The 24166-nt window shown below is 35.4% G+C and overlaps 3 protein-coding genes across 7 annotated transcripts; 1 reads left to right on the top strand and 2 right to left on the bottom strand.

The window, feature by feature from the left end:
• Window positions 1-2908: 2908 nt before the first annotated feature.
• Window positions 2909-23792, bottom strand: LOC149923478 (uncharacterized). Of its 3 annotated transcripts, XM_090159814.1 has the most exons (6): window positions 23776-23792; window positions 8105-8259; window positions 7970-8038; window positions 7715-7907; window positions 7579-7653; window positions 2909-3402 (listed from the first exon to the last, which is right to left on the bottom strand). In XM_090159814.1, the coding sequence occupies exons 2-6, from the start codon at window positions 8105-8107 to the stop codon at window positions 3080-3082; spliced, it is 663 nt and encodes a 220-aa protein (XP_090015940.1). In that variant the 5' UTR covers window positions 8108-8259; window positions 23776-23792; the 3' UTR covers window positions 2909-3079. The 3 variants fall into 3 exon arrangements, with proteins under 3 accessions (XP_090015940.1, XP_090015938.1, XP_090015939.1); XM_090159812.1 differs by lacking the exon at window positions 23776-23792 and having other exon boundaries at window positions 8105-8313; XM_090159813.1 differs by lacking the exons at window positions 2909-3402; window positions 23776-23792 and adding an exon at window positions 4118-4358 and having other exon boundaries at window positions 8105-8313.
• On the top strand, window positions 5820-7277 carry OXA1L (OXA1L mitochondrial inner membrane protein). The gene has a single exon (XM_090159811.1). It carries the CDS (start codon window positions 5910-5912, stop codon window positions 7200-7202), a length of 1293 nt encoding a protein of 430 aa, XP_090015937.1. The 5' UTR covers window positions 5820-5909; the 3' UTR covers window positions 7203-7277.
• On the bottom strand, window positions 8421-12191 carry LOC149923479 (uncharacterized). Of its 3 annotated transcripts, none has more exons than XM_090159810.1 (6): window positions 11894-11988; window positions 11030-11326; window positions 10545-10949; window positions 10407-10479; window positions 10067-10336; window positions 8421-9868 (listed from the first exon to the last, which is right to left on the bottom strand). In XM_090159810.1, the coding sequence occupies exons 2-6, from the start codon at window positions 11270-11272 to the stop codon at window positions 9543-9545; spliced, it is 1317 nt and encodes a 438-aa protein (XP_090015936.1). In that variant the 5' UTR covers window positions 11273-11326; window positions 11894-11988; the 3' UTR covers window positions 8421-9542. The 3 variants fall into 3 exon arrangements, with proteins under 3 accessions (XP_090015936.1, XP_090015935.1, XP_090015934.1); XM_090159809.1 differs by lacking the exon at window positions 11894-11988 and adding an exon at window positions 11533-11760; XM_090159808.1 differs by lacking the exon at window positions 11894-11988 and adding an exon at window positions 12043-12191 and having other exon boundaries at window positions 8422-9868.
• Window positions 23793-24166: the final 374 nt, after the last annotated feature.

Below are 24166 nucleotides of genomic sequence, written 5' to 3'. Positions count from 1 at the left end.
TAGAGGGGGTTTAACCACTACCGATTAAATTGGTTAGCGGTGGTTTAAATAGACTATTAATAATTGAAAGTTAAAGTTAAAGGTCAACTAATTAGCAAGAGCTCCAAAATTGGGGTCCAATTTGGTTCTGCAACAGTGCAGGCGCAGGTGCTTATGTTTAAATTAAACACTCAACCTTAATTTAATGATATTAAAATAAAAAAATTATCATTTTATGGTATCATAATATAAATAGGAAAAATTTAAAACTTGGGTGCCTCATGGTTAATCCGACTCTGGCTTTAGCCTATTATAATAATTATTTGTAGTATAATAAGAATTACTAAATTAAGTTTTTTTAAGCTCTTTTGAACAATTTGAGTAAAAATTTACAAATCTTAAATTCTAGATTTTTCCATAGATGGAAAATCCTTAAAAGAAAATCGATAATCGTGTATGCCAAGTAGTAAACCCTTCACAATTTAAATTAAACAAATTTGTGTCTTCTAGCAATGTGTCTTTTCAGGTATCCAGCCCGTGATATGACAATATTGCAATAAGGGCAAATAACAGGCTGAACAGATTTACAACCGGTTTTGTATTTAGAGCCAGTATCAAAATTTATCAAGCCTGGTCTAATGGGAAGATAGCCTAAAAAAGAAAAATACAAATTAACCAAAAATTTCGGTTTATTATAAATTGGCTGTATAGTTATTTATATAATAATATTGTGTATTTCTGTCATATGTATTCACTGAGATGTAATTATTTACAAGGTTTTATTATGCATTTGATAAAATCATATTTTCTCAACCATGAAGGTTGTGTAGTAATTTATGTCTTGGGGTTCATTTCAAAAACAAATTGGCAAAGTTTCAAAAGCCTGGAGTGGTTTAAAACCCACAGACAGCCTTACAAATAAAAGGTCCCTTTCATAGGGCAACAAAAACGCATAACGCCACAGCACTAGCGCCATCTGCCATTTTTTCCCTAAATTTCGGCAACTTTAGACTTACATAAATGAAAATTTAAAAATAAATTTTTGATACTGGCACAAAACAAAACTACCTATATAAGAATAATAATCATAATACAAGTAAAGACCACACAAAACTAAGTTGTTAGTTGGTACAGAAAACAAAAAGCACAATTAAAAGCAGCAACAATCTAATAAATTAACTCTATTTTATATTAAAACAATACCATATTTTGTACAAAATTGAATATTCAATATACCCATAAGTGTAAATATAAACCACAATATGTATATAGGCTTAAATGAAATTGTAAATTATTTTGGGAGTCAAATAATTCAAATTCTTTATTTTGTCATTGAATGCTTTGTACCCAGTAGAGGTATCTTATTTACAATTTAATATATATCGAAATATTGGGGATAAAAATATAATTAAAATACTAAAAAAAATTTAAAATACTAATACTCAATGCACTAAATAAACTTTTACAACAAAAAATATAAAATTTTGGGATGAAAATAATACTTTTTATATTATTTTTAAGCTTTTTGTTATAAGTCTTCTTTGTTCAACTTAAAAACTTGATGGTACATTTTGAGATGATTGACTAATGTAGATTTTTTCCTATAAGCCATACTGCATAAGTTGCAGTTGTATAATTTATCAGATCTTATAGCTGAAGTATTGTCTCTTTCGGAGTCATACAGAATTATTGGTTCAAAAAACTTTTTATGAAATGACCTTATTTTGGCAATATCTGGAATAGAAATTTATTAAAAAATTAATAAACTGTTCAATCACAAGGGATTTAACAAATACTATGAACAATAAAATATCCCGTTTCCAATTTTATTTATAAGGCACATTTTTAAAATTGAACTATAAAAATACATTCATTTTAAATATATAATGACTGTACACATATTTACAGAGAAAACATATTAAAAATATTAATCTAAGACTTTGTATATCAGCTCGCATAAAAAACCATTATAAAAAAGTAGATATTTGAATTCATTCACTTGTAGGTCAAGTCTGAAAAATAAAATAATTTTTAAAATTAATATTTTTATTATCCAGTAACGAAATTTTACACACATACCTATTTTAATGCGATGTTGGTTTTTTTGGTGGAATTTTAACTCATCATCTCTACAATAAGATTTACCGCAAATGTTACAATCATATCTGACTTTTAAGTGAATAGAAGCGATATGTCTTTTAACGTGAGATTTCCAACGAAAATTACGCTGACATATTGGACAGGTATATTTTTCATCTGCAATAATATCAATAAAATTGTCAGATACTTTTAGTTCTTTCATTGGTTGACTTACATGTAAACCGCAATTGAAACAAATGCAACAAAAAAATTAGAATACTTCAAAAACAAAAACCAAAACTGTTTATTTGATAAATAATAAATACAGGAAATTACTGTAATTTCATTAGTATTAATATACATTAATTATTACACTTAATTCCATGATACTGCTTACGGTGACGTACATAACTCTGCCACCACGTAAAAACTCTAGCGCATATGGAGCAACGGTATACAGTAGAGACACCCCCGTGCCTAATAACGTGTCTTTTAAGACTGGCTTTCGAGGACAGCTCTTTCCCACATATTGAGCATTTGAAAAAACCCAGATCAGCTGGAAGTAAGAAATCTGAAATAATTTGAGCTCGCTAATTAAAATAAGATATACATATGGTAACTGCCTCAAAGGGAAGAAAATCTCTGAAAAATGAAAAAAGGGCCTACGATCCTAACCCTTGAGGGTGATATTTTTTCATGAGACAAGAGACAAATTAAATGGTGAATCACAATTTTATTTAGTAGGAAAAAATAGGAACTTAAAAAGTTACAATAAATTTAAGTCTCATGCTAAAGAGAATACTGCAAGTGAATAGTGGTGTTTGATAATTAAAAGGAAATCAGTCCGTACTACTGATATTTAGTAGATCCTTTAGTCAGTCTATTGGTAGTTAAACCAACTAAAATTATAAATATTTTTTATACACTGTATTTTACTAGCATTATACGGTAGCAAATATTAGAAAAACAGTTTTATAGTACCATGAACCAGTAGTCTGATAAAATATCATTTTGCTAGAACTTAAACTGTAGAGTTGTGTTTCATTTCCATGTGTTTTTTTAGAGCTGGAAGAATCATGAAACTTTTATCACAAATAGGGCAGCGAAAATTAGGCACCCCTTCGTGGGTTTTCCTATGGTGATACAGGCCCGTAATACACGAGTACGAACGACCACAAATGTTACAAGGAAACCTCGTTTGGCCTCCTGTTCTATGTCTCTCTAGATGCCGTTGTAAAGTCTGATTGTTATAAAAAGTTCTTTGACACACGGAGCAAGTGGCTGCTCCCTTGACCGCGTACCTTTTCCTCCCTAATTTTCCAGGATGGTACCATTTTACAGTGGCTAAAACAGACAAAATAAGCAAAGCATAAGCCAGATAAAACCCCCAGACATGATATGGTTATTGTAGGATAATAAATAGGATAAAATGGATCCATAAACACTGAAAAAAATAATTGTATATTCAAAAAGCAACATAATGTTTCACAATTACTTGTAGATAATGCAACACACCTGTACATTAAGATGTACATAAGTTGATAAAAAATAGATTATGCTATATAATGCCATTTGACATTTTTTTAAAAAGGTTTTGATAAGCGATTTCAGGTTGATTTGACCTAGAGTACATCAATTTTAATGAATTTTAGTTTAACCAAAATACAGTTAAAACATTTATAATTCATTTTATTTGATTACGTTTAGGTCTATCAATTTTAAAAGATCTATGCTCTGATCAAGAAAAAGTATTGATAAAATATTATCCCAAATTGGTGCCATTTTGTAATGCTACTGGAAAAGAAATTTTATACCCCAAACTAATAAATTTGAAACAAAATGCCGCTCAAACAATTAGGGGACTAAACAAAAGTGATATGTGATGCCAATTTAGGAAAAAATTTTAACACAATAATTGAAGTATAGTATATTTTGTAAAATAAATTGAGAAATAAAAGGTGATTAAGTGTATGGAAGCAATATGTATTTACAATTGGGTCACATTGAATATAGATTAGAAAACTTTTATTCCTCAAAACAAGTATGATACATGTGAATAAGGAAAATATTGTTTAAACCAAAATGTAACTTTTACAAATTTCCTAAGAAATGTTTAGAAATAAATAATTCATTAGCTTTGTCTGTTATGGCTTGACTAGCTATTGGACAGTGCAGTTCAACATGCCGCTTCAAGTTAGCAGCTCTTGAAATGGTGATTTCACAATACGGGCATTGTGTTGACTGCATTGATTTTGGGCCAGCACCCCTCTTATTTCTCTTAGTACGAGAAACGCGTTTTCCTAGAAATTTCATAAACTAAACTGTAGAAAGTAATCATTCACGCAATATAGGGTAATAGGCTTACGGAAAAAAATTGTTATAAGACTTAAGAAAAAACTAGTGGTAGAATATGCAAACTTACATACTTGTGGTAGAATATGCAAACTTACATACTAGTATAGGAAATATTCAATTTTTCTATTCACATTTTAAGTGACAGTGCATGCTAATGAATAAGTTTAGTGGCAAATATTTATACACCATGGTATTGTAGCTTATTCACAGCAATAAAAAATGTTAATTTAATAAACAAAATACACATCGGTAATCCACCCGATCTGATTCCATCTCAACTTTATTCACAATATAAACTTTTTCAATTACACATTTATGTAATCAACCAATGTATGTCTTTTATAAATGAAAAACTATTAGTAGGCAACTATTACCTAAAAGATGGTCTGTGGATCAAATTTGGAAGTATAATAGAAAAGAACTGGAGAGCATAACTAAATAAATTGTAGAAATAGTACCGTGTTGAAAAATAGAGGAATATAAAACACCTTAAAAAGGCTAAGTTTATGAACCCAATTTAAAACTAACCTAGGTAAAACCCATATTCAGGTTGACTTATGTTATTTTTCACTTAATAAGCACACAATATGTTAGGGCAATTTTAATATACACTAAATGGTAATTAAAACAAGACCTAATATCACACTTTTCAGCCTACGAAAGCTTATAGCCGGTGCTAGTTAGAGTCTTGGTAAATTCGGTTGAAGTTAACAGTTTGGATACAAAATTTTGTAGTACACTCCATGTTTATAACGTAGTTTTCTTTACTAGTCAGCTAGGCCTGTTAACGACTGTCAAAAAATGTGATATAGCCAATGACAGAATGAACTTTAAAAGATGTCACGCATTAGACCCTCTAAAAGGTCCTATCCTAGCTGCTGGTTGACTTCAACTGCAGTCAAAAAGCCAGCTCTAAATTTACATTGTTGATCAATAAACGATTAAATATGACAGTGCCTCAAGTTTGATGTAGAAATGTAGGTACAAAATATAGTGACCGTAACACTCTCTTTATCGGAAGACATTCCACATGTAACCCCAAATAGTTCAATATTTAAATCATGTATAGTTTACTGATGCAAAACCAACCATCATTTTATATTTTAAATTTAATAGACATTCAAAAATAACGCACATTTTTATTTTGTCGCTTAAAGCACGTTAATAAACAAGCTTTGAACGCTAGATGGCGCCATCATCTATGAGAATGTAACATAAAATTTTAAAAACTTAAGCCAAGGCTTGAGGAAATATCCATCATTTTAGACAGTTTACAATTCTTAAGAAAGCCAAAAGATATAAATATTTTCTAACTCACAGGGCGATGACTTCTAAGAGGCAATCAAGAAAGGTATCCATTTAAAATTCACAAACACACACTTCACAAAATCACAAAAATTCACGACACTTGGTTAGGCCTAGGCGCAATACACTCGATTTTCAAAACAACTCTAGCAGCGCCACTTGTGAGAAAAACTGTCAAAATCATCGATAACATGGCGGCGTTGATGAGGGTACACGCGTTTTTACAGCCTTTGAAAAATAAGGGAACTGTTAATTTTTTAAAAGTTAACAATTTGAATGTGTCTAAAAATTTTAACGAAATACGAAAACCGAACAGTGTAATATTGTATAAGCGTTTACTCTATTCCACAACTACGCTAAGATTTCAGTCAACAAGTTTGGATACAGATAACATTAAGAAAAACTCAATAGAAATTATACAAAGTGTACCGCAATCATCATCAAACGCTTTACAAGCAGCATCCCCGATAAACCCAGAAAACATTTCAGATATTGTTGAACACTCATCCTCAACAGTTGCTGAAAATGCAGTAACCACATTGGCTAGTCAAGGTTTGGGTGGATGGTGGCCCCCTGGCTTAGCCCAAGAATATGTAAATATATTGCATACAGCTCTCGACATGCCATGGTGGCTCGCTATATGCACAGGAACCCTAATTATTAGAATATGCTTATTCCCCTTGTTGCTTAAAGGTCAAAGATATACAGCTCATATGTCGAATCATATGCCACAACTGCAATTACTGCAATACAAAATGACCGAAGCTAGGCAAAGTGGCAATCCAATTGAAACAGCCCAGTACTCCAATGAAATAGCTCAGTTTGTTAAAGAGAAGAATATCAACCCATTTAAATCTATGATCCTACCCTTGGTGCAAGCTCCAATTTTCATCTCTTTCTTTTTGGGATTAAGAAGAATGGCAACCCTGCCAATGGAATCTATGAAAGATGGAGGAACTCTGTGGTTTCAAGATCTAACGTTAGCCGATCCTCTTTATATTCTACCAATTATCACAAGCGCAACGTTCTATCTGACCGTTCATTTTGCAGTTGATGGAATTCAAACTAATCAAACCCAAATAATGCATTATTTACTAAGAGCAATGCCATTATTTATTTTGCCTTTCACAATAAACTTTCCCTCGGCCGTGCTTTGTTATTGGGTTTCTACTAATAGCCTTTCCCTTGTTCAAGTAGTCATTTTGAAAATCCCAGCAGTCAGAGAGTATTTTAACCTACCAAAGGTAGTTAAACCCAACCCTCAAGATTTACCAAACAAACCAAAAGGCTTTGTAGAAGGATTTAAAAATTCAATAAAAAATTCTAAGATAACGAGGGAACTTGATGAAAGACAACGAATAAATGATGAACAATTTAGAAAGGCAGGAATTGGTCCCATACCGAAAACCTATAAATATGACCCCACTAGACAAAGAACTGTAGATTCAAGGAAGGGTGTAATGGCAAAGAAAATTGATAAATAACATCCTTGTTTAGATTAAACGGTTAAATTATTTTGTAAATGCTTTAAAGAAATAAATAAATGGTTTAAGATTAAAACTGAATTAAAAATGAGTTCTTTAACTTCAGAATAATATAACTAACAAACACAACCTTATATTTCATAGTTACACCTACTTGAATCATATATAAAAATATCACTGTCTTATATAAAACTTTATTACCTCAATTGTCAATAAAATTGTGACATATTGCATCCTTCCTCGAATATTAACCAAAATAAAACAAGAAACGACTATCTACTCTAATATTGTTAACATTATTATACTAAAACTCGTTTTAACGAGAATATATTTTAAAACAGGTTGAGTTTCCTCCTATAAAGTTTAGCTGCATTACCTAGTTTAACACGTATGCAAGACTTAACTTCAGTTTCGCTTAATATTTTAAATGGAAATGCATGTTGAACCGTGCCTAGAAATTAAAAACATTGCTAAATAAACAAACCAAATTGAACGTCCAAGACTGAACTTACGAATAATTTCAGAAAGTTCATGCGGGTTCATTCCATCTTTAGTTTCTGTTTCAAGTTTGTGAGGACATCGTTGTCCAGTTACACTGTGACTTGCCAAATACTCGTCTGAAAAAAGCTCAGTAAGGAGATCATTAACAAACTTCTGAGGATCAGTTCGACAACATCTACTGATAATTTCTTGAGAAATTGGGACCTTTTTGAAAAAAGTGGTATTAGTTTTCCCTTCACTGTCACGCTAAGAATTCAATTAAATACCTTAAAATGTTTCCGCTCCCTATTGCTGGAGTTTAACTCTGGTTTAGACAACGCTGACGTAATTAAAGGCTTTGGAAAATTAAAAAAAATTAGGAGAGATAGGGGTTTTCTGGGGAAGGACAGGTGGCTCTTTACCATTTTAACCGATTTTGGAGTTTTCTCAGTTTTAATCTTTTGAATTGGAAGAGGGTCCGTTTTTAACGAAACTCTGTTGATACTGAATGGTAAGACAAAAGTGAAGGGGAAATTGCGCTGATGGTGGCCCAAATACGGAACGGCAACAGAATTTCCTAAAATGAAAAATTTATTTTCTTTCATTATTGTTTTGCAGTACAAATATCATTATAAACTTACATCACTTTTATCAAATACCCCCCAAAATACTCTTTAGTTTAATATATATATAGTATAGTTCCAAATTTTCGTATAACTTTTCTGTTATTACAAAGTATATATAAACCACATTTTTTTTATTGTCTTATGAAACGAAAATAAAACTACAATACACAGAATATAATTTTTTTGCCAGTAGTATATAAATTTTTTGCCTACGGCTTGGATAACATTGAACTATATCACTTTTAAATACGCTGAATGAAAAAAAGCTACTAGCCAAGTAATTTTTTCCTTCATAAAATACTTTCACAGAATTTCAAACAAATCGAAGAAGCGTTTGTACTCTTTATACAAAAGGAAAAACTTTTTTCTCTAAAATCCTATAACACCAAATGACTAACACCCAAAAATGCGTTTGGTACCCGATTCATTTTTATCTCATACTCTTTTTAGTCGAATTTGAATATTATCATTGCCCCAAATACAATTTTATTTTTAAACTTGAGCTTTCAAAATATAACCAAAAATAATCAACCAAGTGACTTTAATATAAAAGCGGATGTTCTTCCACCCTTGAAAAATATTTACAAAGGTCTAAATATTCTAAATTAATCGAATACAAAATAAAATAAATATAGAAGTACCTTTATTTAAAATTTTTGATAACTAAGGATTTGTTTTTGTTTTTCCTCTGTAGATTTTAAACATAAATTGCTATAGAAAGAGTCTGTTATTTAAATCTTTCTTTGTATATAATAAGGCACAGTGAAATATACATAAATTGCTAAAAAACAGTAATACAAAGTAGAATACTTCGGTTGTACAAAAATCACTTTTCTTTATTCTTGCACTTATTTTTATATAAATTGGTTATCCCTGTTTCGGTGGGGGGGAGAAATGTGAAAAAAAGGGGGGTAGGGATATTTTGGGAATTGCACCTTACAATGAAAATGGAACCGTTTCTAATGTTTGTAAACTTCCGAGATAAATGAAAACAGTCTCATTCTGGACGAAATTATTTTTCAACCGGGTCTAAATAACTCATAGCATCACTTGCGAGTTTACAAACGTTAAAAACATTTATGCTTATTTTGTACAAATTCACTTATCAATGTGTAACATATATATTATTATTAGCACTGCTATATCATGTAAATATCCCCCAAAAAGCCAAACAATAGAAAAACATTGCCACGATGAACCGAGAAAAATAAAATGAAAGTGCTTTTAGCCATCACTAAGTTATCTTAGTGTATGAAGTGGTGAATGGTAACGCTAATTGTTGCGTCACTGAATGTTGCAACGCATTATGCGGCAACGTGTTATGTTGCATTGTATTATGAGGCAACGTGCTAAGCTGAGCTGAATTAGGTTCACTACGACTTCTTCTCGGATGTCTCCTAAAGTGAACTAGTTTTTCAAAACAATGAACATGAACACCGACATTACAGCCGGGACACCATTGTCTAGATCTTCTTCTTAATCCAGCAGCTCTATTGCCACAAACTATACAGTCTTTCTTCTTATGTCGAGGTAACTTAGTTAACTCGTGGACATCTTCAGCTAGAAATTTAAAAACACAGAGGCATTTATTCCATTTTCTAGGTTAGCTTCCAAGAAATCAGCTTAAATACTATAAAATAAGCCAAATATATTTAGGCTGGTAGCCTAAATATGGAAGGGTTTTTGTAAGTGGTAAGAATGCTGTAAGAAAATCTCTGAAAATATTATTTTAGAGCAAGACTTTTTTTTAAACTATACCAGGCGGGCCGTCTTCCATTTCGTCATCTTTTTTTCCCAGTTCACTGCTATCTTTTTCGTCTTCCGTTTCATCTTCATCCTCCTCGTTAGGAATTCTGCCAGAGTAAGCTGGTAAATTAAAACCAAATTGCGGCCGAGAAGGGCTAGATGTCCCGCTATAAGCTAAAAGTCCTGCCATTCTCTGCAACTGGCGATAGGACTCTACTTCTAAAATATTGTCACTGGATGAGGCATCACTAGTTTGAGGTAGAGCTTGTAGCAATGAACCGTCTTTGAAATTAAATTTAATCTCTGTTACAACCCCTTGAGGTTTAATTTAATTTTAAGAAATATATCAAACCAGAAGCGATTCTCTGCGGACCTTCTCCATCAGCACGTTCAGTTTCCAGAGGCATAGTACCATCGTGGCTATCCTGAATTTAAAAATATGCCATTAAGTTTTTTCCCATTCCAACCATTCATCATTAAAGAAATTTACTTCATTTTGTGGAGTTAAAATTTCAGATTTGGGTTCTACAGGTTCAGCTATATCAGAGTTTAGATTTGAGTCATGGCTTGGAGATTTTTCCACTTTATCACGAGTCAAAGCGAGCGGTGCCGGTAAAGCTGGGGCCATAGATTGTCCCGACTCTTGCCCGTTGTCAGATCGTTTAGGTTTCTTACAAGCTGTTTTTGAACTCATCCCTGGAGCGTATCTCTTCTCAGTAGTAGATTTCTGATGAGAATTGGACGTTGCATTGAATGATTTCATTGGTCCTATTCTATTATGGGCTTCGCTTTCTGAAAGTCCTTTCACTTTCAAAGCTTCCGCAGTTCTTAGAAACGAAGGCAATCTTTCCTGAGCTATGTTTACTTCACCATGATACATAAAATCTACTAAAACCTTGAAATGAAAAATACATTGCCCAACAAATTAAAAAACCTATACTCTTTGAAATCAATGGTAAAAAATAGAGGTCTCACTTTAAGATCATCATAGGGAACATCTTTAAGTATGACGATTGGATGCTGGCATGGATGCTGAGCAAAAAGGCTATGGAAAAATGGACTGCAGGCTGATAGGATGAGTTTATGAGCGCGTAAACTAGCACCATCGCAAGCAAGGGTGACATCCGCAAATGCCTCTGACGTAAGTAATTGAGAGAAGACTGATAACAGGTTAGAATGATGATTTCTCCATTTTAGATTCAAGTGGTGACTCCCCATTTTTATAAAAAGTTTTGTGTTCGGATTTTTTGGCTTTAAATGTTACTTTCACTCCTATAAAAATAAACGTTAACTTAAACGAATATAAAACTATGCCCAAATACCAGTATTATAAATAGATGAGGGTACTTATTAAGCTAACTAGGATAGAGATGTTTAAAAAAAATTTGGGTTTATAATATTTTAAACAGGCAGCAAATTGTTTTCAGGAAATTATCAGGCAATATGAGCAAAAATGAAAAAGAAGAGAAGATACAGACTATTATAGCTTCCTCCCCTGGTATAGCAGAATGACTGCCGCAGTACAACATTAGTTGGAAATAGCTGCTTATTTTAAAATACCAACCCAACTCCCACAAGAGGGGCCCCCAGTTTTCTCTACGACCCAAGCTACGAGGGGGGTAAAAAGGTGGAGGCCCTGCCGCGTTGGCTCATTTCCCTCTTTGCCCAGGGGGCCCCAACTAGGATGCTGCTATGACTCTTGGAAAAAGGGGGCCATCACGCGAGAGGCCAACAAACGGAAAGACATTGGACAAGGCTTACTTTGAGCCAATACTCTAAATCTATCGTTTTATGGGTAATGAGAAAGCCATGGGAATGTAAAAATGGCACCGGCCTTACTTTTCCGACGGACTTAAATGGCATACATCCGATAAAATTTCGAAAATTCTAATTCAAAAAGCTAATAATGAAACTGGTATAAAAAATGACCATAGTAATACGATAAGCTACATATTAGTTGGTTTTTTTAAAGTATTTAATTAGCCTACCTTCGGTAACAGTGTAGTTCGCCAAAACGCAGCCCTACCCCCTTCTCTTATAACGCAAGCCTTTCGCTATCCCTCCTGTCTAGTGATGACAATTAAAAAATAAAAAAATACTAAAAATTTTGGAAAATGTGATTGGATGAAGTCTTAAAACCAAGTATAATTGGGTGGAAATATTTCATAATGTGCGCCATTCCTTCAAACGAAAAGCGAAAACCCACTACAAATACTTGCAGAGACAGTTTATACCGCTTTCTGTCGGCCGTAAGACGTAAAAACAAAAGTTAAAATTAGTTTGACAAACGCATCAATTTAAGTAAACTAAAAAGATAAGTAAAAAACAATTTTTTTTTAACGTTCAAACTAAAATACAACATATGTATTTGACAAAGACTATATATACGCTTCGCTTACTAGACAGGCGTGTTCTATGGCTCAACTTGCATACCGATTGTGGCTCCATCTCGACGCTGGTCAAAATTTTCCCGTAGCTTGAGCTGTGTTACTAGTGGCGCCTCTAGCCGCGGGTCAAAATATTACCCCAGCTTTTACAGTGCTACAGAGCGAAGCGTATATATAGTCTTTGGTATTTGATGTGTTTGATTCTAGGAGTACCAAATACGTACACTTCTACATTGCAGCCTTAGTACTTCAAGCTTGAATCTTGAATAAAGACCCGAAAAAATCAATGAAAAATAAGTTGGTCGTGTAAAGGCAATAGCATTCGGAACTTAGCGTGTGCGCTTTAGCCCGTTGAAACCCAAAAATTTACAGTTACCCTTTAAGGCCAACGGTTTACAACTCTCACCGCGTGAAGGTAGGCAACGCCGCACATGTTGCAGACACGTTGCTATGTAGTGTTGCGTATTTGTGGCAAGTGTAATTATTTCTATATTCAGGGTTCATACATCTATTGGCAACCCAATTTCCTTGATATTTCCATGTTTTCCCACGAACATTTCCCTGATAGTTCCAGGTGCAAGATAAACTAAAATTTACAGAGTAACTCATTTCATGATTGTCATTTACGTAAAATTGGTTCCATAATATAATAATAAGCTAGTCTAGAACAAAAACCCTTAAAAACAAATTTTTACTTTTTTTATTTTTCCGGAAAATTAAAAACTCTAGTAATTTTACAGATTAAAAATGTTAAATTAATTGTATATCATTTAGTAACAGATTAAAATTGTTGATAGTATTTTAACAAAATTTGTATTAAAATTGACGTATTACTACTATAATTTATACCACAAAACTATCAAGACCCCTATTGTTTGAAACGAATGGGATTTTAATGTTAGGCTAATGACTGGCAAACTGACTACATAAATCCACCTGGTGGTGAAAAAGCGAAACTTATGCACAAACCCCAAATGAATGCTACCTGAAACTGCTTCGTAGATGGCAAGAGGTGTATATTTGGTAGGCGTGATGGGATTGGAAGGTTGTGCTCTTTTTCTCCGCCAGGTAGTGTAGATTTCTCCCGCTTATGCCCATTCAAACTTAGGGGCCTTGATAGCCTCATGTTTATACCATGGGCCAAATAATGATAAATCCACGACATGACTATGCGAAAAACCCGTCCAACAGCGCTAACACCCGACCAATAATTGCCCCCTATTGGGGAAAAAAACCCGATCGCGGACCTACGTCATTTTGGGGCAAATTGTTTAGCGGCAGTTTTCAAAAATAATACACGTGGTCATCGTTGTAAATATCCTGGAATATTTATTCACAGTTATCATATATAGTGTGGTTATTAATGTAAGTACTTATTTTTATACGTACTAAGTTCATAATTAGTATAATATATATCATTATATAATATTAAACATATAATTTCCTGGAATCGTTAAAATTAATCTAAAAATAAGGGATCAATATGGCAGGATTTTTTAATAACAACCGCCACTTATTTTCGAATTACGACTTAGTCAACACAAGATGGCGTTCGGGAAACCGGAAATTTCTGCTTGATTTTGCTCCCAATTTTGTTTTATTTGCTCCTTTTTCCCCCCTAGTAAAATGGCCCCCTGTTACTTTTGGTGGACGACCGATTTAGTACGTGTGAACAAGGACAGTAGATACAGGGACGAGAAAGCAGGAAAACAAATTTCGATTTTAAACGTCTTCGTATTCACGGGGAGTTAGATGTAAACAAACCGCGGCCATTGTTAAGACGTGGTTCACCATGGACAGTATTATTGTAGTTAGTTTTTACCATTTTGATGTTAAATTAAAAATAAAACTACGAACGTAAATAAAAAATGCCCATTTGTTTTGAACACTTAAGCCTCGTCAAGAACCGCTAAAATTAGGTGACCGCCATTTTTTTTGTTTACAACTAACTCTCCTTGCGTTTAGGTCGTTTTAGGTGATATATTCCAACAGAAACCGCCAATACACTTTCTCGTCCCTGTATCTACTGTCCTTGGTGTGAACATAGAGGAATAGCCCTGGAGTGGTATTGATAGTTCCTTGACGTTCCTCTTCAGAAATCGCGTTAAGGGGGATGTAGAAACGGGGGTTATGTCGAGGTAGACTTTTATCTATTCCTCCATGTTTTCATACATTCCAACACAGGCAGCGCGATCTACCGGTTAGTGTTTTAATTATTTAAAAAGTCTACCTTGACTTTTCCCCCGCCTCGAACTGGCACTACGCTGTCGGATTTAGCGCCTTCTTTCCTTTCCAATCCTCTACTATTCCTCCATGGTGTGAAGGTACCAGAGTCATGTCCTGGATTTATCATTATTTGGCCCATGTTTATACCTATACTGAAAGAAAAGAAAAACGTATAGGGGCAGGTTTGTAGACCTTGCCTAGGGCCAGGTGATAATATATTTTTCATAATGATAATATCTATGTTTTAACATAGGAAACCATAAATGCTTCAATAAACTGAACCGACATTCACTTTGTAAGCATAATTGTTACCTTACCAGGGAATGTTATATACTCCCTTTAAGACTGGTATTAATTTTTCAAGATGACAAAAGCCCAGTGACGGCGAGCGTGTCGTAAAAATCATCGTTATGAGCTGCTTAGTTTCGACTAGTGCGCACCAGTGTGATAAATTAGGCACTATCACAGGCCAATCGCCAGTTTAAAAATTAGCTGGGCCAGTTTAAAAATTAAATGCTTGGGGTGTTAGTGGCCCTGGTGACTACTTAATTAATTCAAAGTTTTTCCCTTCAAGATTTTAGTTCATTAAAAAAATAATATATTAATCCCTAAAATTGTTTGGTCTTTGCTTCTATGCTGTGTGCTTGCCAAGCACTAACCTACTAAGCCTATGCCCTAGCGCGTATTGTAAAGAATAGTTATTTTGACCATAAATTACGAAAGTCTGATTTGTAAGGTTAAAAATGGTAAGTGGCCTTTGGTCAGTTGTTTATTTAAACTACCTAGCAGGGCCGTAACCAGGGGGGGGCGGTCGTGCCCCCCCTGAAATCAAATCCTGGTTACGGTGCTGCTACCTAGGCTCTACTGGCCACAGGTCCAGTTTAAAAAAACATCCTTATTTCTCAGCCTGGTGCGCAAATCTAGAGCCTAGCTGCCGATATTCTCTCTGGCGCCGAGCCGCCGAGTCATTTACTTTTCGGCCCGACGCCGCCGCGGATAAATTTTGATTCTGCCACCGAATAGTTTTTGAGATTTCCTATGAAACTATTTTTTTTTCATTCAAAAACATTTTGGAATTTTTTTTTTCCCAAATTTTCAAAAGGGGGGATAAACGTTTGACCCTTCGCGCTGCCGCCGGGTGATTTTCGCGAAACGCCGCTGCCGGCCCAAATCAAATCAGAGCTATGCTCTATGCACAACGGCAATCCCCTACATTTTTTATGTACAAACTAGGAGGATTCAAGTGTACCTGGAGAAGAAATTTGTATTCCCCCGACCAATGCCTCGCGGCTCGGCTACAGCTGTCACCAGGTGTGTCAAATACTTGGACATAACGTTTTTAGCGCCACCTACAAAGCTTCAAAGTAACCTAGGAGCTAACAAAACATTCGTCTGCTAGACAGTATTTCGAACTTTAACGGTTTTTAGCTTAGGCCACGAAGAAATTTGCCCGAAAACTATATAATTTCAAAGAAAGTTGCAATGAATGTTGAGTTTTAAATTTATTTATGGGGAAATATTGTTGCTTCGATAACTGTCGTAGCGATTCTAGGTGCCATAAAAATTAATTTTTTAACCAGTTCCTAAACCAAACACGTGGTCATAGTTCACAGTTTCCCCACTAGATGGCTCCGTTGTAGTTTATGTCCAAGGGTTTGAGGCTTTGAGCAGCCTCTCCCGTGGCCCCCCGAATTCTTCTCCAGGTATGTACAAACGTTTTAACAAGTGTAAAGAAAAATACCTTATCATTGTTGCCACAATATTTTCAAATTAAAATTCACTTTACTATTATCAGAAGTTAATAAATTAAAATCACTTATATTTCAGTACAAAGGTTATTGCAACGTTAAAATAATTAGCCAGGAACTAATTAATAATCACAGAATTTGTACTAGAACAGTAGAACTGGGTTAAAATTACCTTCAAAAATTATTAATATAAAATTGAATTCCCTGACGTGTGGCAACCATGAAATTTTTTTTTTTTTGTTACGCGTGTAAAAACATTTGTACTTCCCATTACGCGCTAGTGGAAACCGATGGTGGAAACCTAGGAGCAACAAACACAACACCCCACACAAGGAGAACGCAACCCGTCAAAAGTCGTGGATTTTCTTGTGTACGTTTTTCATTGGCTAGACGCTTTAGCGCCTGCTGCCGTCGGAGGGGGAAAATTCGGAAATGTCTCCCCACCCCCGCCCGTAAAACGTTCAGCGTAAAGGCTCGTGACGCTCGTCCAATGAAATTCGTACACCACCCTTCTTTAGCCTGTTTAAAGGCTAGCTGCGTTCTCCTTGTGTTTGTTGCTCCTAGGTGGAAACAAAGCTTTCGGTCTTTTTGCGTCGACCCGTTTTTAGCATTTGGAAAAGCACCCGTTATTTCTGGAATCTTTCAAGGCTAAGCACCAAGGAACAAAAAAAATAAGCTTTCTAGTATATGCTCTTTCTAGCGAATTACGGAATCTGTATTATTGAAGCGTTTATTAACTTACTCATCAAGCACCTAAACGGTTTTCAATAGGCTTCGTGCGTAGTTTAAATTTTGGTCTTAAGTATCGCCGCCTACCGGTTGAGTTTTAAATTGAATATATGAAAGCTGTCTGCTCGTTCAAAATTCTCTCTGCGCAACAGCTGAAAGGTAGATCAACGGTAATAGTAAGTGAAGGGAGCTGTATGCTCGCGTGGCATCAAGGAGCAACAAACACAAGGAGGATGCCACTAGCCTTTAAACACGCTAACGCAGTGTTGTGTACGAATCTCATTGGGCGAACTTTTACGGTGAACGTTTTACGGAAAGGGGGAAGAAAATTTTCTCCACTCCAGCGCCGCCGAGTCAGGCGTTTTAGAACGTTTGTCTATGGGCGAGTAAATCGAAGAGAGAAAATCGCGTCAAACCATAGACTAAATATACCGTTGCTAGTACTATTCCAACTAGTAGGTTATGTAGTCTATTGTGAGACTAGCTCTCAGTAAATATTTTAAAGGGCGCCAAGGTAGAGTTGGCACACTTTTGGGTCTTATGTCACTTTTGGTATTAGCCTAGCTGATTATTACTATTATTATTAAAATACAGAAATTCAAAAGCCATCTGCTATTTTTTCACATACTTACAAGGAGACGACCCGAGGTGATAACCACCTATTTTGTTCAAAGTCGGGTATAATGTACGCCTCCATGTAACTTGAAAAACCTGCAAGGGAAAAGTTGCGACGGTCTATCGTTTTGCCATGGCAACCGAAAACGTTTTTGACAACATGATTTGGAATTATTTCCATTGAAAATAACATGGGACTCTGAAGGATTTAAAGGGTCCCCCCAATTGACCAAATTGCATTTAAACTTGATTAAATAAAAATTTTAAAATCAATTTAAATGTTTTTAACGTTTATGAAATTTTCAAAATTTTTCACTTTTTACACAGGGGGGAAAATCCTTCCGATTCCCATGTTATTTTCAATGGAAAAATCCCAAATCATGTTGTCAAAAACTTTTTTGGTTGCTATGGCAAAACGAAAGTCCGTCGCAACTTTTTCCTTGCAGGTTTATTAAGGTACATGGAGGTGTACACCATAGATATACGTTTCCTATATCTATGGTGTACACTATAGAGTAGTATCGCTCTGTAGCTTTGGGCTATGGCCGCCATTTTGAGGGCAGTTTTTTTATCTATAGGAAAAAGCATGGGTGACGTCGACATACGTCACGCCGATATTACTATATACCCGAGTTTGAACCAAATCGGTGATTATCACCTCGGGTCGTCTCCTTGTTAGTTGACGGATATTAAGGCAGATGGCGCTATAATTCCTAAACTCGCACTATTCTATCAAACGTGACGTAATTACCTAAAGTGTGCCAGTTCAAGATTTAGTGAATGTTGCTATCGAGGTAGAGCGCATAGAAGGCTCGACTAGGATGGTCGATGCACCGACTTTCTGCTTTGTTCTTTCGTGTTTTGTCTTAAAACACGGCGGTAGCGTTCCGTCAAGTGCCAAAAACTCAATAAGCCAGCTAGCATTCTTCACTGTTTCCTTAGTTCATTATATTCTGCGCTAATAGAATCTCCGTGGTTCTCGAAGCTCTTACCTTCCTCCTCCCTTCCCAACATTCGAGACACTTTTGGTAGTTATGTCACTTTTGAAATATTAGATTAGTTAGTTTCTAGAAAAACAGAAAAATAAATTTACAGGATCTAATTACGATAGAGATATTGAACAAAATATATTAGTAAAAAAATTAAACGTTCATTTGAATTTATCTCATATTTCGTTAATCAGATCACGTTTACGGTTTCCGAGTTAGTTTTGTAGGCAAAGATGAACGCCGTTTCGTTTTGAAAGTTTTGTAGGCAAAGATGAACGCCGTTTCGTTTTGAAAGTTTTGTAGGCAAAGATGAACGCCGTTTCGTTTTGAAAGTTTTGAAGGCAAAGATGAACGCCGTTTCGTTTAGAAAGTTTTGTAGGCAAAGATGAACGCCGTTTCGTTTTGAAAGTTTTGAAGGCAAAGATGAACGCCGTTTCGTTTAGAAAGTTTTGTAGGCAAAGATGAACGCCGTTTCGTTTTGAAAGTTTTGTAGGCAAAGATGAACGCCGTTTCGTTTTGAAAGTTTTGTAGGCAAAGATGAACGCCGTTTTGTTTAGAAAGTTTCGTAGGCAAAGATGAACGCCGTTTCGTTTTGAAAGTTTTGTAGGCAAAGATGAACGCCGTTTTGTTTAGAAAGTTTCGTAGGCAAAGATGAACGCCGTTTCGTTTTGAAAGTTTCGCAGGCAAAGATGAACGCCGTTTCGTTTAGAAAGTTTCGTAGGCAAAGATGAACGCGGTCTCGTTTTATAGGCAAAGTTGAACGCGGTCTCGTTTTATAGGCAAAGTTGAACGCGGTCTCGTTTTATAGGCAAAGTTGAACGCGGTCTCGTTTTATAGGCAAAGTTGAACGCGGTCTCGTTTTATAGGCAAAGTTGAACGCGGTCTGGTTTTGTAGGCAAAGTTGAACGCGGTCTGGTTTTGTAGGCAAAGTTGAACGCGGTCTCGTTTTGTAGGCAAAGTTGAACGCGGTCTCGTTTTGTAGGCAAAGTTGAACGCGGTCTCGTTTTGTAGGCAAAGTTGAACGCGGTCTCGTTTTGTAGGCAAAGTTGAACGCGGTCTCGTTTTGTAGGCAAAGTTGAACGCGGTCTCGTTTTGTAGGCAAAGTTGAACGCGGTCTCGTTTTGTAGGCAAAGTTGAACGCGGTCTCGTTTTGTAGGCAAAGTTGAACGCGGTCTCGTTTTGTAGGCAAAGTTGAACGCGGTCTCGTTTTGAAAGTTTTGAAGGCAAAGTTGAACGCGGTGTCATTTTGTAGGCAAAGTTGAACGCAGTCTGGTTTTGTAGGCAAAGTTGAACGCGGTCTGGTTTTGTAGGCAAAGTTGAACGCGGTCTGGTTTTGTAGGCAAAGTTGAACGCGGTCTGGTTTTGTAGGCAAAGTTGAACGCGGTCTGGTTTTGTAGGCAAAGTTGAACGCGGTCTCGTTTTGTAGGCAAAGTTGAACGCGGTCTCGTTTTGTAGGCAAAGTTGAACGCGGTCTCGTTTTGTAGGCAAAGTTGAACGCGGTCTCGTTTTGTAGGCAAAGTTGAACGCGGTCTCGTTTTGTAGGCAAAGTTGAACGCGGTCTCGTTTTGTAGGCAAAGTTGAACGCGGTCTCGTTTTGTAGGCAAAGTTGAACGCGGTCTCGTTTTGTAGGCAAAGTTGAACGCGGTCTCGTTTTGTAGGCAAAGTTGAACGCGGTCTCGTTTTGTAGGCAAAGTTGAACGCGGTCTCGTTTTGTAGGCAAAGTTGAACGCGGTCTCGTTTTGTAGGCAAAGTTGAACGCGGTCTCGTTTTGTAGGCAAAGTTGAACGCGGTCTCGTTTTGTAGGCAAAGTTGAACGCGGTGTCATTTTGTAGGCAAAGTTGAACGCGGTCTCGTTTTGAAAGTTTTGAAGGCAAAGTTGAACGCGGTCTCGTTTTGTAGGCAAAGTTGAACGCGGTGTCATTTTGTAGGCAAAGTTGAACGCAGTCTGGTTTTATAGGCAAAGTTGAACGCGGTCTGGTTTTGTAGGCAAAGTTGAACGCGGTCTGGTTTTGTAGGCAAAGTTGAACGCGGTCTGGTTTTGTAGGCAAAGTTGAACGCGGTCTGGTTTTGTAGGCAAAGTTGAACGCGGTCTCGTTTTGTAGGCAAAGTTGAACGCGGTCTCGTTTTGTAGGCAAAGTTGAACGCGGTCTCGTTTTGTAGGCAAAGTTGAACGCGGTCTCGTTTTGTAGGCAAAGTTGAACGCGGTCTCGTTTTGTAGGCAAAGTTGAACGCGGTCTCGTTTTGTAGGCAAAGTTGAACGCGGTCTCGTTTTGTAGGCAAAGTTGAACGCGGTCTCGTTTTGTAGGCAAAGTTGAACGCGGTCTCGTTTTGTAGGCAAAGTTGAACGCGGTCTCGTTTTGTAGGCAAAGTTGAACGCGGTCTCGTTTTGTAGGCAAAGTTGAACGCGGTCTCGTTTTGTAGGCAAAGTTGAACGCGGTCTCGTTTTGTAGGCAAAGTTGAACGCGGTCTCGTTTTGTAGGCAAAGTTGAACGCGGTCTCGTTTTGTAGGCAAAGTTGAACGCGGTCTCGTTTTGTAGGCAAAGTTGAACGCGGTCTCGTTTTGTAGGCAAAGTTGAACGCGGTCTCGTTTTGTAGGCAAAGTTGAACGCGGTCTCGTTTTGTAGGCAAAGTTGAACGCGGTCTCGTTTTGTAGGCAAAGTTGAACGCGGTCTCGTTTTGTAGGCAAAGTTGAACGCGGTCTCGTTTTGTATGCAAAGCTGAACGCGGTTTCGTTTTGTATGCAAAGCTGAACGCGGTGAAACTGAACCTAAGCTTTCAGATTTATTGGGAGGACACAAAACAAAACAACGCCTCTCATTAGGAGGACTTGATTAGATTACCATTACGTCCCACGTTGCCTGTTAAACACAAATTTCTGCATTCCATATAGAGTCATCCCACATTTCAACATTAACACTTTCAAAGCGATAAAAATTGATTTATTTATACTTCGGAAACGTGTCTATGCTGACATGGTTCAGTCGGAAGACTTATGTTTTAGAGCACCAATGAGGTAACGGGTAGATTTGATCTTGGACGAATAATTACTAGACTCGAAAGTCGAAACCTTGACCGATTCCACAATTTGCATCGCGAAATATTTCTATCCAAATACAAAACAAATGCCGCATTCCGTCGTCTGCTCTGCGGTTTTTAATAGAAGTGAGGCTTTTGGAATTTTAATACGCTTTAGATTATTCAGTAATAATTGTATTGGAATAAAAATTAAAGGGTAATGATTTAATTAATTTAAATAGGAAGTTCAATTTAATGTTTTTGCATATATAGTTTGTGTGAAGGTTTAAATAGAACTATAAATTTAAAAATGCTTAGTCAAAATGTAAATAAAGGTAAAAACTTTGACGACAGTGACGAGGTAAAAACGCTAGGCCTAACGACGTCCGCTAATATTGGGCACGTGTTTAGTATTTGGATAGAAATCTTCCCAATACTTGACACTACGGCGCTACAAGCGGCATGGCCGTAAAAGCACCAAGAGCGCCATTTGGTTTCGGGTCCAGTAATTATTTGTCCAGGATTTGATTTCAGCATAGTCATTATTCCTAACTATAAATTGATAAATTTTTGGAAAAATATCTATTAGCATTGTAAAAATTATAAATTTCAGACGTGCATGATATATATCTGACGAGAGAAATATTTATATTTCTATCTTGCTAATGTTATTCCAAATGCTTTTTGTGAGGGGCGAAATTCGTCATAAAATGATTTATTAAAATTATTGCATCGGTAAAATAATTTATTAATTAGTACACATTCCTATGCAGTATAATTTTAAATTTTTACATTATTAGGAAAATTAATGGAAACTGGGTCGAACCTAAATGGATACTTCTCTCGTAAGATACGTATTATAAACTTCTGTTAACAGTAATTCTCGTTTGATTGAAACGAAAACCACTAGTCCACTATGGTATGATATAACAAGCTAGCGGGGTTCAAAAGGGGTCTAGAGTTGAAATAAATATGCAAACCAAAAGGATATTTTATCTAGTTCTAAGATTACCAATTAAAGCCACTTCATAATTTGATAAAATTAATATCTTATCATGATCAGGAATTCAGAAATAATTCAAATAAAGGCGCGTAAGCTATTTGCACAACTGCAGCTCAAAATTTAATCAGGCCATAGTTTTCTATTGAACTTGCAACGAACTGATATTGATATAAAACGGGGTTTTTTTTTGTTATTTTATGTTGATCTACTTTATATTAACTAGTTCTTAAAGCACTTATAATTTTATTCCATAGATTCTGAATAGAACAATTTTGAAATAATAAAAATTTTAGAACTAACTTTTCAAAATGAGACTATTTTTAAGTCAATGATTAATATTACATTTGAAAATTCAAAATATGCATTTAAATCAAGAAGTTTTGCATTGGGAATAATATTTCTTACGATCTACTTAAATTTTGCCTTTTGGTAAACATAAAAATTGGAAACTCTCGGGGAAAATGCAGCTTCGATTCATAAATATTGTAAATTTTACAAATTGATTTGGATATTATATTGTTTGTATGATTTACATTAGAGATGATAAAATTAATTATAATTCATAAAAAATAATTCTTTTTGAATAGCTGTAAATTTGGTTTCCTGGTAGTTCTTAATATACTAATCAAGGTCATAAACAGCTTCACAACCAATTCATTATCCCATGACTTGCAGCTTAAACAAAATTTTGCCCAATACATTAAGACGTTTTGTGTCGATAAGAGACAGTCCGGCCATATGCCAGGATGCACATAAAATCCAACTTCCTTACATGACGATTTCATTGTGAAGTTCTAAATTAAGTTTTTATAACCTCCATGCGTACTTCTTTATGCACAAAAATTATTTTAAACCACGAATAAGATCTTTGATAAACTTTAAATTCTATTATTTCTAACTTGACAATTTCAGCGAGGAACTGGGGGTTTGCATTTATCAGGGGAAACCTAATTTTGATTCATAATATTTTGTAAAGATTACTTGTAAAATCTGTTAAACTATAACTCACATTTACAAAGAAACCAAGATGAGTTGATGAGAGCAGCTGTGCACAACATACATATTAAGTTCACTTCTTGATAACCTTTTAAGTTCAAATTTTTTGCATTCATACAGGTACAGTAGCCATGAGCATTATCCATTATTCCGTAGTCACAAATTTTTTCAATTCATAATTTAGCAGTTGTTCATATTATTTTCCATAAACCTTTCAACAATCAACGTTAAGCCTTGGCTAAATGTTTTCATCAGTAGTTTTATCATTTCGGGTCCTTGTTTGAAGAAATTATGAAAATTTAATACAATACGCACCAAATAAAAGATCCTAAATAATAAATTAATATAGGTAATGTCAAAATATTTCCGTACAATCGCTCATCATAAACAGTTTCAGCGAAAGC

This window comes from Leiobunum rupestre, chromosome 10, assembly GCF_980474605.1.
Source record: "Leiobunum rupestre chromosome 10, qqLeiRupe1.1.hap1, whole genome shotgun sequence".
Lineage (NCBI taxonomy): Eukaryota > Metazoa > Arthropoda > Arachnida > Opiliones > Sclerosomatidae > Leiobunum > Leiobunum rupestre.
This window is presented reverse-complemented; position numbering and strand designations above follow the sequence as displayed.

Excerpts from the sequence above, each read along its gene's own strand:
- LOC149923479 (XM_090159808.1), bottom strand. The coding sequence starts at position 11,272 with ATGGGGAGTCACCACTTGAATCTAAAATGGAGAAATCATCATTCTAAC. Across the intron at positions 10,480-10,544 it reads TTTTAACTCCACAAAATGAA|GATAGCCACGATGGTACTAT; the intron begins GTAAATTTCTTT and ends TTTTAAATTCAG. Across the intron at positions 9,869-10,066 it reads AATGGAAGACGGCCCGCCTG|CTGAAGATGTCCACGAGTTA; the intron begins GTATAGTTTAAA and ends TTAAATTTCTAG.
- OXA1L (XM_090159811.1), top strand. The coding sequence starts at position 5,910 with ATGGCGGCGTTGATGAGGGTACACGCGTTTTTACAGCCTTTGAAAAAT.
- LOC149923478 (XM_090159812.1), bottom strand. The coding sequence starts at position 8,287 with ATGAAAGAAAATAAATTTTTCATTTTAGGAAATTCTGTTGCCGTTCCG. Across the intron at positions 7,654-7,714 it reads TGAACTTTCTGAAATTATTC|GCACGGTTCAACATGCATTT; the intron begins GTAAGTTCAGTC and ends TTTAATTTCTAG. Across the intron at positions 3,403-7,578 it reads TTGCATACGTGTTAAACTAG|CCACTGTAAAATGGTACCAT; the intron begins GTAATGCAGCTA and ends TGTCTGTTTTAG.